The 17,219-nt window shown below is 45.1% G+C and overlaps 1 protein-coding gene across 2 annotated transcripts in view; it reads right to left on the bottom strand.

The window, feature by feature from the left end:
• Positions 1–282: 282 nt before the first annotated feature.
• Positions 283–17,219, bottom strand: part of atp10d (ATPase phospholipid transporting 10D) — a 29,303-nt gene continuing 12,366 nt past the window's right edge. For both annotated transcript variants that reach the window (XM_068717638.1, XM_068717639.1), the window contains 18 exons: positions 16,604–16,710; positions 15,047–15,178; positions 14,731–14,843; positions 10,873–11,125; positions 10,042–10,271; positions 9,279–9,470; positions 8,308–9,001; positions 8,099–8,205; positions 6,682–6,808; positions 6,342–6,526; positions 5,059–5,359; positions 4,559–4,635; positions 4,324–4,449; positions 3,729–3,932; positions 3,510–3,590; positions 3,191–3,295; positions 2,888–3,075; positions 283–2,023 (listed from right to left, as the gene is read on the bottom strand). In XM_068717638.1, the coding sequence (XP_068573739.1) occupies positions 1,828–2,023; positions 2,888–3,075; positions 3,191–3,295; positions 3,510–3,590; positions 3,729–3,932; positions 4,324–4,449; positions 4,559–4,635; positions 5,059–5,359; positions 6,342–6,526; positions 6,682–6,808; positions 8,099–8,205; positions 8,308–9,001; positions 9,279–9,470; positions 10,042–10,271; positions 10,873–11,125; positions 14,731–14,843; positions 15,047–15,178; positions 16,604–16,710 (3,418 nt within the window). In that variant the 3' untranslated portion in view covers positions 283–1,827. The remainder of the gene's footprint in view (positions 2,024–2,887; positions 3,076–3,190; positions 3,296–3,509; positions 3,591–3,728; positions 3,933–4,323; positions 4,450–4,558; positions 4,636–5,058; positions 5,360–6,341; positions 6,527–6,681; positions 6,809–8,098; positions 8,206–8,307; positions 9,002–9,278; positions 9,471–10,041; positions 10,272–10,872; positions 11,126–14,730; positions 14,844–15,046; positions 15,179–16,603; positions 16,711–17,219) is intronic.

Genomic DNA, 17,219 nt, shown 5'->3' with positions numbered 1-17,219 from the left:
ACACAATTAAGCTGCTTTCTGGAACAAGGCCCTGAGCTATCCCTTTAAGGCTTCATGATATCACCTGGTTCTCAAAGAGGCTGCAGGGTCACTTCACTTTGATCTCGTTGCTATGATGGAATTCTGACTCGCAGGACTGGTTTGATCAGGATTTCTATCACAGAATGCATTCAGTGGAAAACCAGCATTCCTCTGCTGGGCTCGGCAACAACATGAACAAATGATCATCAGCAGTTTGTTGCTTTTCTTGAATTAGTTGATGGTTAATCATTTGAAGACGGTTATTTTTGTTAAAGCATTTATTTCAAAATGAGTCATTACAGCAAAGTCCACAACAAACCTGTCAAACCTGTCATCTTAACAAGGCGGTCTGTCGTTTAGGATCTACAGAATCATATTCATAATCACATGTTTGTCATCTTAATAGTGTCCAGGATGTGTTGTGAATAGTAACATTAGTGCACCTTCAGGTGAAGCTCTATCTGCTAAAGGTAGCGCACATAAAGTGCTTTACAACCAGTCTCACACATCTGTGGTGCAATCCGTCACAGTGAACATCAAGTCCGACTTCAATCAGTTCAGATCAATCAGTGCTTCATTAAACCTCCACGTCAGCATAACGTAGCCTCATGCAAACCTGATCTCACTGTGACGGACCTGACCATTCATTTTCATACTACGCAGCAATGAAGAATAGCAAAAACACCTCCAACAATGAAGAATTTCAACGATATGCATTTCAAATGTTTCTGTATTAATGTCAAGTAAACATGATTTGTAGTTATAGAGGTAAAACACGGCCTTTAATAATTACTCACTGGATATTTGAGTGAATTTATACATTTAAACACCGGTATAGATGAGAATAAATCAGTCATGGGTTCAAATATAAATAATATTAAGACAGTGAGTTGACATTATTATAAATTGGGGGGGGGGGGGGGGGGGTGTTCTGGGAACAAAATCCCCTTTGTTTACCTGAGAAACGGCACCAGTGTTTGCTCCATGCTCTAGAATTGGTCATGTTCTTCATGTAAAAATAGAACATTAGAAAAAAGCTTTTGTTGAATGCTGATTACAGCAAATCAATTAAACACAATCTCATTTGGCTACATCGGATTGGATGCATTTGACAAAGGGCTCACGTGAACATAGAGTAACAGGAAACAGTCACATATCCAGAGATCTTTCTCAGGAGTTGTGACTAAGTATTGGACACAAACGCCACTCCAATGGGACGCTAACGTTGTGTACGTTTTCTCACATTCTGATTTTTGCTTACTTGAAAGTAAGCCAATAAAACTGATATTTGACAAATGTCATTTTCTGTGTCATTATACGGCGCAGGATGATGATGAGTATGAAACAGCAAAAAAAAAAAAAAAAAAAAAAAAAAAAAAGATCTATGATCGTATATGTGATCTATGAACTCTGATCTGACTTGGTGTCTTTCCTCATCAGTCTGCTGGCTCACAACGATAACTGTAGTACAAAGTGAAGGCCAGCTCAGTCCTTTATGATCACTGTCAGAAGATGAATAAACTCATGATTTGTTGATGTGCAAATGATATACAGCAAAATTGTAAAGATTTTCTCCACTTTCTCCACACGGTGGTCATGTTTCACAGACAAATGCTCGCTACTATGATTCAATCACTGAGTAGACCATCCAAATTTTCTTCATGATTAGTTTCTCAAAACTTCTTTGGCTGTTGACATGTAGCAAAAAACGAGCATCTCTCAGCAGAACGGATATGTGTGTGTGTGTGTGTGTGTGTGTGTGTGTGTGTGTGTGTGTGTGTGTGTGTGTGTAAGTGTAAAGGGACGTCAGGACACCACTGAGGCTGTGCTGGGCTCCAGGCCCGGGTTGTCGGCACACAGTGGTTGCCTGTTGTCTCTGGACCGGCTCAGGTTCCAGCGCTGCATTTTCCTGCGGTACTTCTCCGAATCCACTTTGTCCATCCGAGCCGATTCCCGAACAGCGGAGGGGTGAAAGGTGTTGTACAGAACTCGAAACAACAGCCTGCAGAGGAGAAGACGCAGGGCAGTGATGAGCATCAGTCAGTCCTCCAGGACCGTGGCTTCACACGGACCAGTACATGATGAACTCAAACACCCGACAGAGAAGCAACTTCAGTCCTTTCACTCGACTAACAACTGGACCACTGGTTAGGCTCGGCTAATCAAAAATAACTTGAGTTCGGTATCAGCGTCGCAGTCTGATGACGAGCAGAGCACAAACAGCTGCTACACCTGGTCACATGATCTGTCTGTAAGTAGGGCTGGCTATAGCCGCTAGCTAGCTCTTCTGCACGCAAATGCTATTCAAAGGGAGAAATGCTAATTCAGTGAAGACAAAGTGATTGTGGGTTTGGACATTTATTTACCGTTATTTGTCTCACTCACACTTACAAGCAACACACATCTCAAGGCTCCACCGTCACGGAGACATCCCTCTTCCCAGAAATCATCAATATGTTAGATCACATTTAGTTGAGCCAAGATCCGCAACACAGACGCATATCTCACCATATTAGGTAATTTTAGTACGTACACGCACATGTACAAGTCTTGTCTCGATCTCATCTTCTCTCAGATTTGCATCACCATCTGTTCTGGGCGTACGGCAGCTTAGTGCTCCTACAGATGCCTGTGTTTCCTGTGCTAGCAGCTAGCTCTGACTGTATGGCTTCAATAACAGAACAAGAGGGCAGCTGTATGAAGTCGGCTTTTGTAAAGGAAAGCCTTTACAAATTCAGAGTTGAAGAGCAAACTTCAAAGTAGGCTGCACTGAAATTGGACCCAGCTTGTGCACATTTCCAGTAGAGTGTGTGTGTGTGTGTGTGTGTGTGTGTGTGTGTGTGTGTGTGTGTGTGTGTGTGTGTACCTGGGTAACAGAGCCGTCACAGTAGTGAGAGCACATACGACGTAGAAAAGAGGCTGGGACATCTCAAGGGTTTCCACCCCCACAGGGTTGGTGGGGGGGCTGCAGGTCACACAGAACGCACCGAAGAGCAGCACGAAGCCGAAGTAGGAACCACCACTGAGCACCAACACCAGCACATGAATCCACGTCTGCAAAACAACAAACAGATGTTTGGTTAAGCCACAAACGCACCGTCCCGATGTCACTTCCTGTCTGGACTCTGATCACGAACAACGGCGATCAAATCGGCAGTGTGCGTCTGACCAGAGTGTGGCTCTCGATGACTTGGTGCAGCAGGACGATGAGGAGGGCTGAGGCGTTGATGGGAGAGCCGAAGGACAGCTCACTGACGCTGGATCCCCTGTAAGCCTGAGACAGACATCACAACTGGATGAGCGGTGTTTACAGCTACGTGAGAGGACAATCAGCTAGCAAGGCTGTCAGTTAGAAGGTTATTAAGACGAAAACCGTCATACCAGTGTGGAGGAACAGTAGTAGAGCACACATGTAAACAGCAACGGAATAAATACCGATGGAGGAGCTATGTGACACAAACTGAAGGATTTTGACACGGTGTACTTACAAAGTAAGGCACAAAGAAGCAGATGAGGCTCTGGTAAAACGCATCCAGGACTGTGATCCAGAACATGTAGGGAGCATTGACCTGCAGAGACAAAGGACTCACTTAGTCCTTCTAAACACAGGTCCACGTTTCATTTCCTGTCCACACGTGAATGAACAATAGAGCGAAAAACGCCGGACAACAGCCGCTGTGATCGCAGGTCTGTGTGCGCGAGGTCACCTCGGAGGTCTGCACCTGCACCCGGTAGAGCTCGGGCAGCTCCATCAGAGCGTGTGCAGCCGTGTCTCGGTCCAGGACGCCGTAGATGAGAGGAGGAATGGAGGTGAAGATCAGGTTGAAGAGGATGAGCACCCAGGCGTTGGTCATGACGCTCCCAGAGAAGCCGCAGAACAACTGATACCAGAACAGCAGATTCACATACATCTGCAGACAGACAGACAGACAGACAGAGAGGATTGTCCCAACATCTCCATCGGTGGCTTTTTATCGACGTTGTATTCTGTATTGCTTGTAGCCGGTAGCTAAATCAGTCACAAAGCTTTGCTTGAAGTGAATCTTTTTCGTACAAGATCTAAACAATTATGTAAATTATTAGTTGCTGGTTGGGGATACACATCTGTATGAATATATTGTTATTGAGTAATTATTGTTACTTGGCCTCGTCTTGTCCGTAGTAAGTATTTTTGAGAATTAGATGCCGTTGTTTTGGGGAATCTGAGTCAAAGCCCCCCAGAGTACCAGATATTTAAATGAAGCTATTTCAGAAACATTGACACACGCAGAAACTAAGTAGAGTCGGCACAAGAAGTCTCACCACATTCTTGTAGATGAAATAGAGGATCATGTTTGCCAGACGAGAGTAACACCAGTGGCCGTGGACCAGCAGCAGCTTCCTGAGGTGTTTAAACCTGGAGACAGCAAAGTCACTGGACATCGCAGCCTGGGAAAGGAAGAGTGAGCTCGAGTGAGAACAAGTGAGAGAGCTGCATGCATACAGGCCGCTGTGGGGTCTGGTAGTGTTCTGTCAGGGTGGATGTAGCGGTCGTTACCTGCATGCCCTCCTGACCACATATCCCCACGCCCACATCAGCCACCTGAATCATGCTCACATCGTTGGCTCCATCACCTGAGTGAACAGAAACAAGTCCACGTTTAAGTACATCTACACTGCCCACCCTCCACAGCCACTATTATGTTTTGTCTAACAGTTATCAGCAGGTCTAACAATAACCGATCCCTCTCTGCAATCCAACTCAGGATCAGACTTGACGAAATATTCACTTAAAACTAATGACCTTTGATCAGCTGCCTCGTAAAATACGCCATTGTTAGAAACCACATGTTTAAATATCAAGTTAAGGAGCTTCAGAACATAAACCCAGTCCTCAGAGGAGCATGTCGGCTATAGAGAGGATCATTCTAAGCCGACTGTCAGAGATGCGTGTTCTGCTGCAGTCCAAATCAAAAGGACCTTTTACACTCAGGACTCGATGATCTAAAAGTAGTTATTACAGACAACAAGAGGGAACTCATCAGGCCAAGTCCTTACCCACAGCCAGGGTCATAACACCGAGCTGGTCCCGGATCAGGCGGACCACCTCGCTCTTCTGCAGCGGAGTGGACCTGCAGCAGATGACTGCCTTGCATCTCCGGCTCAGCTCCAGGAAGTCGCTCCTCTGCTCCTCCTGCAGGGCCCAGTCCAGGGTCCGTCCGTCCAGAACCAGGACGAAGCCTTCCACACCGCCTGAGGAGGACTCTCCGGGATCCCCCGCTGCAGTCACTTCAGTCAAACCGTCTTCCTCACGCTGCACTTCCAGTCTGAGCTCCTCGAGTAAAGCCGCACATGCATCCTGATGTGCGGAAGAACTCCGTGATTACTGTTGCGTACGTTTACTTAAGGAAGATAGGGACAGCTGTGGTAAGGATGTTGGAAAAGGATTTCTCAACCACTTCTGCGGAGATTGGGATGAATTTAGCTTCCGGAGTGTTCAAATGTCTAATGTGTAGCTAAACGCATGTTTTTGTGATTTCAATATGTTGATGCATTTGTAGCTTTTACAAGAAAGATCTCAGTACTCAATATTTTGAGGACGAGAGTGTTGAATGGGAAGACATGCTGACATTCATCATTATAGCCAACCAAAAGCAGGCAAAGCTAGTTTGCACTTGCTGTAAACTTACACTACTATGCTACATGACGTTTTCATGAACAAAATAGTTCCAAATGGGCTCAACACATTTGAACAGCCATTGTCAGCACGGCCACTAAGACAGCCTCACTGTAAACCAGTGAGCATCGGGCGCAAACCACACCCCTCTCCTCATTGGGAACGTTCAATCTACGTCTATTTTGAAATGGTCTTGGGAGAGCTTTGGCATCGTATATTATACATCGGGATATTGAGGAACTGGTCCAATATTTTCTATATCTTAGCAATATCTTGATAACGGCACAATTTATAAGATTCATTGTTTTGTGAATATGAAAAACGTGACAGATGACATGACTTAAGGGATATTGGAGACTTGGGGAGTTGCAGTTTGGATAAAAGCCAGATGGTCAAAACACCTGAAATTCCCTAAACGGTTGATTGTCATCAGGCAGCTGTTTTTTTGTGTTTGTACAACATACAGGGCCAAATATTACAGTAGATAACGTGTACAAAAAAATACTAAACACTGGTGCCATAGGTTTGAGAATCCTTTTTGTTCAGAGCAATTGAGAGGAAGAGAGGTATAAAGGTAATGCAAGACCGAACAACGGCCATAGATAAACACGTCAACTGTTTAGAACATCCCATACAACAGTGCTACAACCCCTCGGCCGCTGACCTTGCTTCCACAGCTGGCTGTCAGCAGTTGGTCGTTGGGACACAGGAGCTTGCAGGCGTAGGCGATGTTGATGGCCGTCTCTCTCTTGTCTCCGGTGAGGATCCACACTTTGATGCCAGCCTTTTGAAGAGCTTCGATGGTGTCTGGGACCTCCTCCTGCAGTCTGTCCACGATCCCCGTGGTGCCTGTGTGCGCACACACACACACACACACACACACACACACACACACACACACACACACACACACACACACACACACACACACACACACACACTAGTTTAAGTACTGCTGCTCCGAGCTCTGATGTGCACGCGGTCATGCTGAGCGGCTCTCCTACCCAGCAGGGTGAGGTTGGTCTCCAGTCTCTGAGCCGCCTCCAGCAGCAGCTCCTCTCTGTGCTCGATGCTGCTCTCTGCCAGCCGCTGTCCCTTCAACCACACCTCATACTCCTCCTCTTCCAGGACCTGCTCCACACACAGAACACGCAGCAAAACCAGACTGGAAATGATCTTTTGACTGGATGTTGTCATCATACCAGCAACATGTATGACCCTTTTCAAATGTTTCAAAAATAAAAGCCCCTCTGGCGTCTCTCTGGAGAAAACAGAATCCATTCATTTGTGAAGGGTCGTCCTTCAATCAGAGGATCGGCGGTTGGATCCCCGGCTTTCGCTAGTTCGTGACGATGTGTCCTTGGGAAAGACACTTATCCCCAAGTAGCTGTGTCTGGTAGAGTCCTGATGGGCAGGTGGCACATTGCATGGCAGCCCCTGTCATCAGTGTGTAAATGGGTGTGAATGTAATGTGACATGTGTTAAAGCGCTTTGAGTGGTCGGAAGACTAGAAAGGCGTTATACAAGGATTTTATTCTAGAGAAAAACACTTGAAGGACAGTGTTGTGGGAAATGCAGCGACTTAAATGAATGAAGTACTGGCTTTAAATTATGGACTGCTATTATTCTTTATAAATGAGTACACATGTCTTTGAATGAAAAGAAATTAAACATTCTGGCCTATATGAAGGGCACACTCTACGTAGTATCGCTGCAATCCATTGCAAAACATGGACGCCTGCAGCAAACTGATGTTTGTATGGAAAGTCTTTGAGCTTCACAAGTATCTACAGAGGACCGACATTCATAACCACACCGCCATTATCCAAGAGAATTAAAAAATACGTGCTTTTAAGAAATGTTACGACCTTAAATTCAGAAAAATGACATTTCAAAGATCCGTGGAACCCGTTACAAGAGACGGCAGGATCGACGTTGGTTTTGTCGTCTACCAAAGACTTCTGTCAAGCACAAATGAAGTGAATGGAAATGGCAGCTACAGCATTGTTACAGCACGTTTCACAACAACAAACGCTACATTTTGCTTTGATATAATGGTTGACTAGTTTTTCAGTCTGTTGTAGAGGCTCATCCCCCTCCCTCAGTGCTTCATACCCCAATGACAGAGTAAAATAATGTGTGAGAGAATGTGCTTTTTGGATAATATGGTAATTGGTAAGTGGACATGTATTTGCATAGCGCCTTTCTTGTCTTCCGACTACACAAAGCGCTTCACACACACTACACTGGTTCACCCTTACCTTCACTGCTTCCATGCAAGGTGCCACCTGCCCATCAGGCATCTAACTCTAACTCACAATCCCACCCATTCATGCACCGATGCACAGCCATCAGGAGCGATCTGCTGTTAGAAGACGACCCGCTCTACGTCTGAGCCACGACGGCGTCCTGAAGCCGTACCTTTTTAGCGATGCAGAGCGTGCGGAGGCCTTCTCTGGCATAGCCGTCTAAATGATTTTGGGTTTGTTCTCTGATGTGACTGTAGACGTCCTGAGCCTGCTCTGAACCTGAACAAAACAGAATGTCAGTGATACAGACAAGACAGTGCTGTTAATATGATTATGTTTTAAACACAGCATTCCTCAGTCACATTCCCTTCTGTTGATTACCTTTCGGTGTCTCAGTCAGGTCCATGATGACGGAGTCAGCTCCTTTAGTATAAACCACCACCTGTCCTGTGAGCGGGTGGCGGACCACCACCGACATCCTTTTCCTGTTGGAGTCAAAGGGAAGGATGTGGAGCAGCTGGACAACCAATGATCCGATTCCTGGGAGATCCACCAGCAGGCTCTCTGCAGAACGTCCCCTAAGGGTGCAGCGGTACGCATGGGCTGCATGGACCAGAGCCGCCTCGTCTGGACTCTCCGCCTCATACAGCAGTTCATCGTCAGTGGCGCTCTCACAATCCACGTCTTCGGTCAGGTCCTCGACATCCTGCATGGCCCCCTCAGGGTTTGTCCTTGCACCCTCGATATTATCTTCTGTCTCTCTGTCCTCCGTCTGTCCAGCATCTCCTCCACTCTCCACTCTGGAGGATGAGTGGACTTTACGCCTCAGGTTGGAGGTTTCCTGGTTGCTTTCTTGGCCTGGTTCTGACTCGTCTGTGGTGCCGTTGGTGGGTGTGGAGAAGGTGAAGGAGCCGGTCTTGCCCCGGGCAAACAGCCTGCTGGTGAAGCAGCGAGGGCTTCCTTTGATCTGGGGAGGGGACAGGCTGGAGAGCGCTGAGAGAGGAGAGAAGCTGAGGCGCTGGAACATCAGCTTGATTTCCTCCAGGGACTTGAGAGGTGTTCGAGTCTCAGGCACCTGCAGTGAAGAGGAACACGAAGAGAACATGGGATCAGCTTTGGCAAGGGAACTCCTGAGCTGAACTGCTCAGTAAGTTTTTAGCTCAAATGTTTTTTGAATACACCTTGTTTTGTATTCGTACCAAACCATCACAGAAGGGGGTCATAGTTTGGTACACGCAGTATACACTATATGTAGTTTGGCGTACGTAATGTGGAATGAAAGGTCAAAAGCGCAAGTTCAGAGAGGAAACGTTTTGCAATATGCTGTGAGCAACATTTTGTGATCTGCTCACCACGTGTCGAGGCTGGCTGGGCGAGGACACCACCACGCTGTTACAGATGGCCAGAGCGAGGAAGAAGTCCGTGATGTAGGTGAGCTCCAGGCTGGACGGAGTCCCAGAGGAGCCGTCGCTCAGAGCCAGCATGGGAGAGCAGAACCAGTTCAACTTCCTCACCAGCTCAGGGTCCGGTACCACCTCCTTGGTCTGAACAGACAGAGGAGCAGCAGGCTGATTAGCCAATCATGAAGGACAGTAGAACTTGAATTCACAAGTCAAGGTGGAAGATCGTTATTTGTAAAGAAAGACTGTTGACTGTATCCAATGTTGTGTTGGTCTACTATATACAGAATATATGTGTTTAGTTAATATACAGAAAATAGGGAACTCATCGCATACCGAAATGTAATTGCAATATTGGTCTAAAAAAATCTATATGTAATTATTTTCTTATTCTACTCCAGTGATTTAGTATTGCACTTCCAGAAAAGTGAGGTACATGCCAACGTCTCTTCAGCGGGCGAATATATCCTGACTTTTAATCTCCAGCATGGGTCAAGATTCAAAAACACTCTTACTCCTATATGTCCTACATTGCAACCAAAAATGTAAGTATATAAATATATACATTATTTCATTGTGTGCGTGAGTGAGTGAGTGAGTGAGTGAGTGAGTGAGTGAGTGAGTGAGTGAGTGAGTGAGTGAGTGAGTGAGTGAGTGAGTGTGTGTGTGTGTGTGTGTGTGTGTGTGTGTGTGTGTGTGTGAGTGAGAGTCTGACCACGCGACTGCAGAAGGCACTGGTCCTGTGATGAATGTGATTGGACGGTTGGTCCTCCTCTTCCTCCTCCTCCTCCTCCTCACCACCAGTGAGTGTGTGCAGAGACACAGAGCTGTGTTTGCAGCTGAGAGAGCGACAGCTCAGAGATCTACCACTGCAGCCCGACTTCAGAGTCACAGAGCGACCGGCCGCCTCCATCTTCTCCGCCTCATACACCTCCAGCCTCCGAGCTGACACACAGCAACACAAACAGAGACCATTTACATCACAGGGCCAAACCATGGAGATAGATATATATACATACACACACACACACACACACACACACACACACACACACACACACACACACACACACACACACACACACACACACACACAACTACAAAGTCGGAGTTCAGAGATACGAGCAATCTGATCATCATCTACATTATCTGAGCCATTTTAGTTTGTTCTCTTTTTCAAATACGTTTGACTAACCTCTGGGGTTGTTAACCAAATAGTCTAATCATCTGACTGCTCGTGTTTTTAGATCTTCAATACTTGAGTTTAAAATAGCACAACACACAGAACAGTACACAATAACCCCAACCCCAGAACATCCAACAAAAAACACAGAAAAATAACCTAGTAATATTGAACAATAATGCAAAAAATAAACAAAAGTGACAGATTTAAAACTAAATAGATATCAAACAATGAGGTAGGATCACACCAACAGCTAATGTGTTTGTATTAAAACAACTCTCATTGTTCTTGGACTTCTGCTCTGATTCTTCACTACTGTGAAAATAAGTCCAACACAGGTAAATGAATATTATCAATTCTTACCATTTTCCTTGTGAGGATATTCAACCCCATAGATACTGCAGCGGCGGAACACCATCTTGTTCTCGGTCAGAGTTCCGGTCTTATCAGAGAAGAGGTACTGGATCTGACCCAGGTCCTCAGTGATGTTGAGGGCCCGACACTGAATCCTGCAGTCCAGCTGCTTGTTGTACAAGGCCAAGTCATTGTGGATGAAGTAGATCTGGCCCAGTTTCACAATCTCAATGGACACGTACAGAGAAATGGGGATCAGCACCTGACGGACAGAAATGGATTATTATATGCATGATGCATTTATGGCTATGACGAGCACAAACTCCACCAACCTTGATTGAAAATGTTCAATGGAAGCACACAAGTTTTACCCTTTCCTATTGAATGAGACCCACCGTGAATTCCACATATCAGTCATGAAAATACAACAGTTTTACAAACGTTTTCCCTTTCTCAAAGAAATTAAAGAACATTTTAAAGCCAAATTGACTGCAATTTTTTCAAATTAAATATTTTTTTAAGCGCACCCGACCCTCCCCACTGTCCAAACCGTGTTATGGAGGCAGAATTTTGGGAAAACGCACTTCTTATACATTCAACAAAAGTGTGCCTTTCACGTTTGGGTTGGGCTCTAAAAAAAACATGCTAGATTGTTAGCCAACACATGTACCTGTTCAGGGATGAAATTATTTTCATTACTGTTCAATTTGTGTGGAAGTATTGAAGGTTACTTGGTGTCATTACAAAGGTGTCACAACCGACCCCGCTCTCCCCTACATGCATTTCAAAAGGTCTCCGTTTCCTCCCGTCCACACTACAACGCAATCCCAGTGTTTTCAAACTTACACAACGTCGGTAGCATTTTCAAACGCCTCCTTTTTTGGGGTTCTAAAACTCTAAAATGTAGCAAAGGATATGTGTTTTTAAAGGGAAACGTAGTAGTGTGGGAGTAGGCTAATAAAGACGACTATTCTTCTCGCTCTACACAACATCTCTGGGTTCTGTTATTCGCTCGCATGACTTCTCCTACCATTGTTATGCCGATGACACCCAGCTGGTCCTGTCATTTCCCCCCGGTGACACCCAAGTGGAGACGCGCATCGCTGCGTGTTTGGCTGACATCTCGAAGTGGATGACGACACACCACCTCAAGCTCAACCTAGACAAAACTGAGCTACTGTTCCTCCCGGGGAAGGGTTGCTCGCACCGGGACCTGTCCATCACCATTGATGATACCGTGGTGACGCCAACTCGGACTGCGAGGAACCTGGGTGTGACCCTGGATGACCAGCTGTCATTCTCGGCAAACATTTCATCCGTTACACGCTCCTGCAGATTCCTGCTCTACAACATCAGGAGGATTCGTCCCTTCCTGACTGACGAGACGGCGCAGGTTCTCATCCAGGCTCTTGTCATCTCCTGCCTGGACTGCTGCAACTCTCTACTCGCCGGAGCCCCGGCGTCGGCCATCAGACCTCTGGAGCTTGTCCAGAAAGCCGCAGCTCGCCTACTGTTCAATCGCCCCAAGTTCTCCCACACAACTTCCTTTCTCCGTTCTCTACACTGGCTACCTGTAAGAGCTCGCATCCAGTTTAAGACTCTGGTGCTAGCCTACAGGGCAGTGAAAGGAACAGCTCCTTCCTATCTCCAGGCCATGGTCAAGCCTTACACCCCCGACCGACCACTTCGCTCTGCTGCCTCGGGGCGATCGGTTGCCCCGTCGCTCAGAGGTCCTGGCGGCCGATCGACCCGGTCACGGCTGTTTTCTGTCCTGGCCCCACAGTGGTGGAATGAACTTCCCACTGACGTCAGGACAGCGGAGTCGCTGCCCATCTTTCGGCGCAGGCTGAAAACCCACCTCTTCAGGAAATGCTACCCTGAGCCTTCCACTTAGCGCTTATTGTTTTCATACTAGCTTGTTGCACTTATTGTATTCGTATTACTTATAGCACTAACTGTTTTTCTTGTTTCTGCACTGTACTTTGGCTCTGAGTCATGCTCTGCTTCATGCTCTTAGATGCTTGTTTGGAAAAGGAAATGTACTTATGACTTCTGGTGACTAGTAGTTCTTTTGATGACCAATGTTGATTGCACTTATTGTAAGTCGCTTTGGATAAAAGCGTCTGCTAAAAGACTGTAATGTGATGTAATGTAATGACTACATTGTGTTGTCAACTGCATGAGCAACAGGAAGCTCTCACAAACGGCGGTTTTCACCAAAAACATTGACACCAAGACGGAAGTGGAGGAATATGACGCACGTGGGAAAGTAACACAATACTGCTGCACTTGTATGCAAGCTTTGGTATGACCTCATTAGCTCGAGAACGGTTGTCGGCAGATTTACAGAACGACGGCTAGCTGGATGCTAATGTTAGCACACTAGCCTGCCAGGAGCACATAGCAACCTGGTAAATGGACTGTACTTGTATAGTGCTTTTCTAGTCTAGTCAAAGCGCTTCAACACTACATGTCATCATTCACACACTGATGACAGGAGCTACCGTGCAAGGTAGACACGCAATTTGTTATCTGTGCGGGGTTAGCTTATGTTTTTATGTGGCAGCGCAAAAATCGATCAGCAGGTGTGGTGATCGTTACATACTCTCTCAGCCAGTCACATTGCCGGTCTCACAGTTGGAAAAAGAGGCTATGATGTGGCCTGGTGACCGGATGTCTTCTTCATAAAGGAGCAGAATATGGAATCATAAGCGGTCTGATGTGTGGAGATGTCTGTATGCTAGCAGCCTGGTGGTGTTTCCAGGCGATGTAATGAAGGTAAACACAGTGGACTGCCATGGCAGATGCTGCTGCTGTGTTTATTCATGTGTATATATGCATGCTGCAAACATTGATAATGATTTTTTAAATAAATATTATCATTCAGTGGGTTATATTTCCCATCTTATGTCATGCATTCTATGTATTCCATTTAATCTGTATTTTTGAATCGTATTTTATTTTCCATCTTAATTTATCCATTTTTTGTGGAAAGCACTATGGTCTGCATTTCTTGTCTGAAAGGTGCAATAGAAATTAGTTATTATCAGAATTATTAATATTATCATTATTTGTATTAATGCCGTTATTACTATTATTACATCAACGCAAGACCTTTTTTAACGATGTGCTATCTTCGGTCTGCATTCCTGAACTTCCACAGGAGCCCCTGCACTCTGGCTACTGTTAAAGTGATATGTGACCTTATTAGTGTATCACATAGCTGACAATCTACCCATTCATATGTATTATGTAATATCCTAGTCATGAGCAGATTGAGCGATCATGAGTGTGACCCTTGTTTTTTCATGCTGCTATGGGGATCCAAACAACCTGTGTATATCAAGTTGAAGTTCTTTTGCCACTCAGTCCTGATATGAGAGAGGAGGATGTTAGAATGTCCTATTGCTTCTCAAAGTGGTTGCATGTTAAATATTGGTAGTATTCCTGCTGGACAATCGAGGTGTTGACCCCAAACCTCTGTGAAGTCAGAGAGGACCGCTGTAGGAGTTACTTTGTTTTTTTTGGTTCTCTTCATCAGTTTTGGCTTCTGTCCATTTCTGCTCATGAAGTTGTTGTAAGCCCATAGTTGCAAACAGTTTCACCAAAAATGACATTGTACTTATTAGTTGGATTACTCTTATGAGCTGTCAATTATGAAACCCTCAGATTTTTAATAAATGCATGACCCTCAATCCTACGTCTATATAATCCATTGAAGAAATCCAAAAAAAACCTATTTTCAAATGTCTTTGTTCAGCCCAAAAAAGAAAAAAGGTTGCATCTATAATTGCAGCTAATAAGAGACTTGAACAAGACTGCAACAATGTCATTGTTAACCTTGGACTGAAGTGGTTAACTGTGTACCTGCAGCACAATGATCATGGTCCAGAAGACATAGAATCCAGCCAGGGCAGGAGACGTCTCCGTATCAACCTGAAAGATGGGGTCTTTGAAGTTCTTCAGCCAGAGGCCATGACCTGAAACACACCAAGACACCAGAGCAGCTCAAGATTAAAGCTGGACATGTTCCACACTGGACGTGTCCACGATCCCTCGGTTTTCATGGTAATACTGGCTCTCAAGTGGTCTACATGTGCTTTTACCCGCTCAGCTATAGCCTGCAGTAATACTGCTGCTACTCCTAGCTGACTTGTGAAGCGAGAGCAGGGTTGGTACTCACCTATGGCAGCAGTCAGACACATGACGATGAGCAGGAGGACACACCACAGGATGTCCGTGTTCAGAAGCTTCTCCAGCTGGCTGCGCTTATACCTCGGCCCACTGTTGTTCATCATGGCTTTAGTCTCATGACCTAAGTCACACAGGAAGAGGAAAAACAGTCTACGTCCATGCTCTCTTATGTAGACCGTTATACAGGAAGTATATCGGTAAACAAATCCCCACGTATGATGAAAGACAATGAAGACTAATGTCCACACTACTACGTTTCCATTTTAAAAAGGCATCTTTTGCTACGTTTACACTTGAGCGTCCACACTAGGATTTGAAACCGGATACGTTTAGAAACGCTACGGAGGACGGATAAGTTTGAAAACGAAGACGTAGACACCCGCGTTCACAACGTGTCCTTCCCTGATTGGTCACGCCCCTATCACATGACCCTTTCCCGGAAGATCACAAACAACAACAGCCTTGATTATCGATCGACTACCAGGTTAATTCAACATGGACAACTGATTACAGGTGTTGATGACCTTGTTGTCTTTACTAGCAGCTGTTGTCCAGTTAAATTATGCATTTTATAATTCTACTAGTGCTGCTGTTTGTGTTAAACATGATACTGCCTCATCATTTTTTTTTTTAACATGCTATATTTGTTTCCCAGTATGTGTTTGATGTAACAGTGCAAATAGCATGTATAAGTGTGTTTTCAGTCACTGCACAGTATTTGTATAGTTTTGTTCCAACAGAAGAATCTAAAAAACAAACAGATTTTCTTGAGCTGAGGGTTTAGCCTTCTCTTCACCAGAGCGATCACTGCTCACACACTTTCAGCTAGTGCACATCTGAATAAGATACCGTGAGAATCAAGGGTTTCCTGCACTCAGTGACATACGGTACGAGTGTCCCGTACTATTTGACGCTTGTTTAGTGTAAAAATGAACGAAAGGAACCAGTTGATGAGGAGTATCGCTTCCTCTACAAATGATTTGGAATTTGTAACTGTAATGCTGGAATCATGCATCTCTATGCAGAGAAGTGTAGCTGTAGGTCGCAAAGTCTTGCAGGAGGAGCAGACAAATACACGTACCAAATTTAAATAAACACATAGTGTGGACCTGCTTGTCAAGCAAGTTGATTCAACTCCTGATGGGAGACGGGTTCAAAAACTTAAGAGATCAGATCAGCTGAGGCAGCTGGAAGTTATGATGAATAATCATCAGTGACTGAAATACCGGCTCAGACACAGGAAAACCTGCAGAAACCAGAAGGACACAGAGTGGAAACGGATATGGACCCTGTGGAGGACCACCTCAGGAAATAAACCCGAACCCAAATGATGCCTCTCTAGCTCACCACTCAAAGTTCTTTACATTATAAGCCAACATTTACCCATTCACTAATTGTAGAGTAAAGTGAGTTTGTGCTCTTATCTTAAAGCTCGTTGAGAGGACACGTGCAGGCTTTCTGATATAAAAAACAAAGCACATGTTTCAAACATGTGACGTATTCCTCAAAGTGAAAAGTCACACTGTGACAGATGTTCTGCTCTTACCGGCGTAGACCACCAAGCCCACCACAGTCTCAGTGTTGCGGACGGTGCAGCTCCTCAACAGGAGGTTGCCATTATGGAGGCCGACTCGAACCCCACTGGGGTGCTCCCTGTGGAACAAAACACACACACACACACACACACACACACACACACACACACACACACACACACACACACACACACACACACAGCTGCAGAACATAATCCAGTTCTACCCACTGACAGGTCTATCTAGAAGACAGAGGTGGCCCTGCTGCATTGCTTTGCTACATTTGCAGTGTGTTAGTATTGAAAAAGCAATATCAATACTACATCATAAATACATTAATACATAAGCTGAGAATATTTTTGATTTCTCAATAAAAAAAGATACTAAAGAGCCGTTCTAAAATGATTACAAACATGACTTTTTATGGTGTGACCCTGTGACCATGAGATGGTACATGTTTTAACAAATGGTTTTATTATTCTTAGACAATTAATATCTATTAATACAGACCTGTGTACATTTCAATAGGAAGTACTTAAACAAAGCCCAAATGTTGTTTTTTTTTCCACTTATGGAAATGAGGGAGCTGTCCTAATGTCTTAAATGAAGACGAAGATATATATATAT

Source organism: Cebidichthys violaceus, unplaced genomic scaffold (genome assembly GCF_023349555.1).
Source record: "Cebidichthys violaceus isolate CVI_PGR_0920_01 unplaced genomic scaffold, fCebVio1.0.p SCAF_22, whole genome shotgun sequence".
Lineage (NCBI taxonomy): Eukaryota > Metazoa > Chordata > Actinopteri > Perciformes > Stichaeidae > Cebidichthys > Cebidichthys violaceus.
Note: the sequence above shows the minus strand (reverse complement) of the source record. Positions and strands in the feature narration are given on the sequence as shown.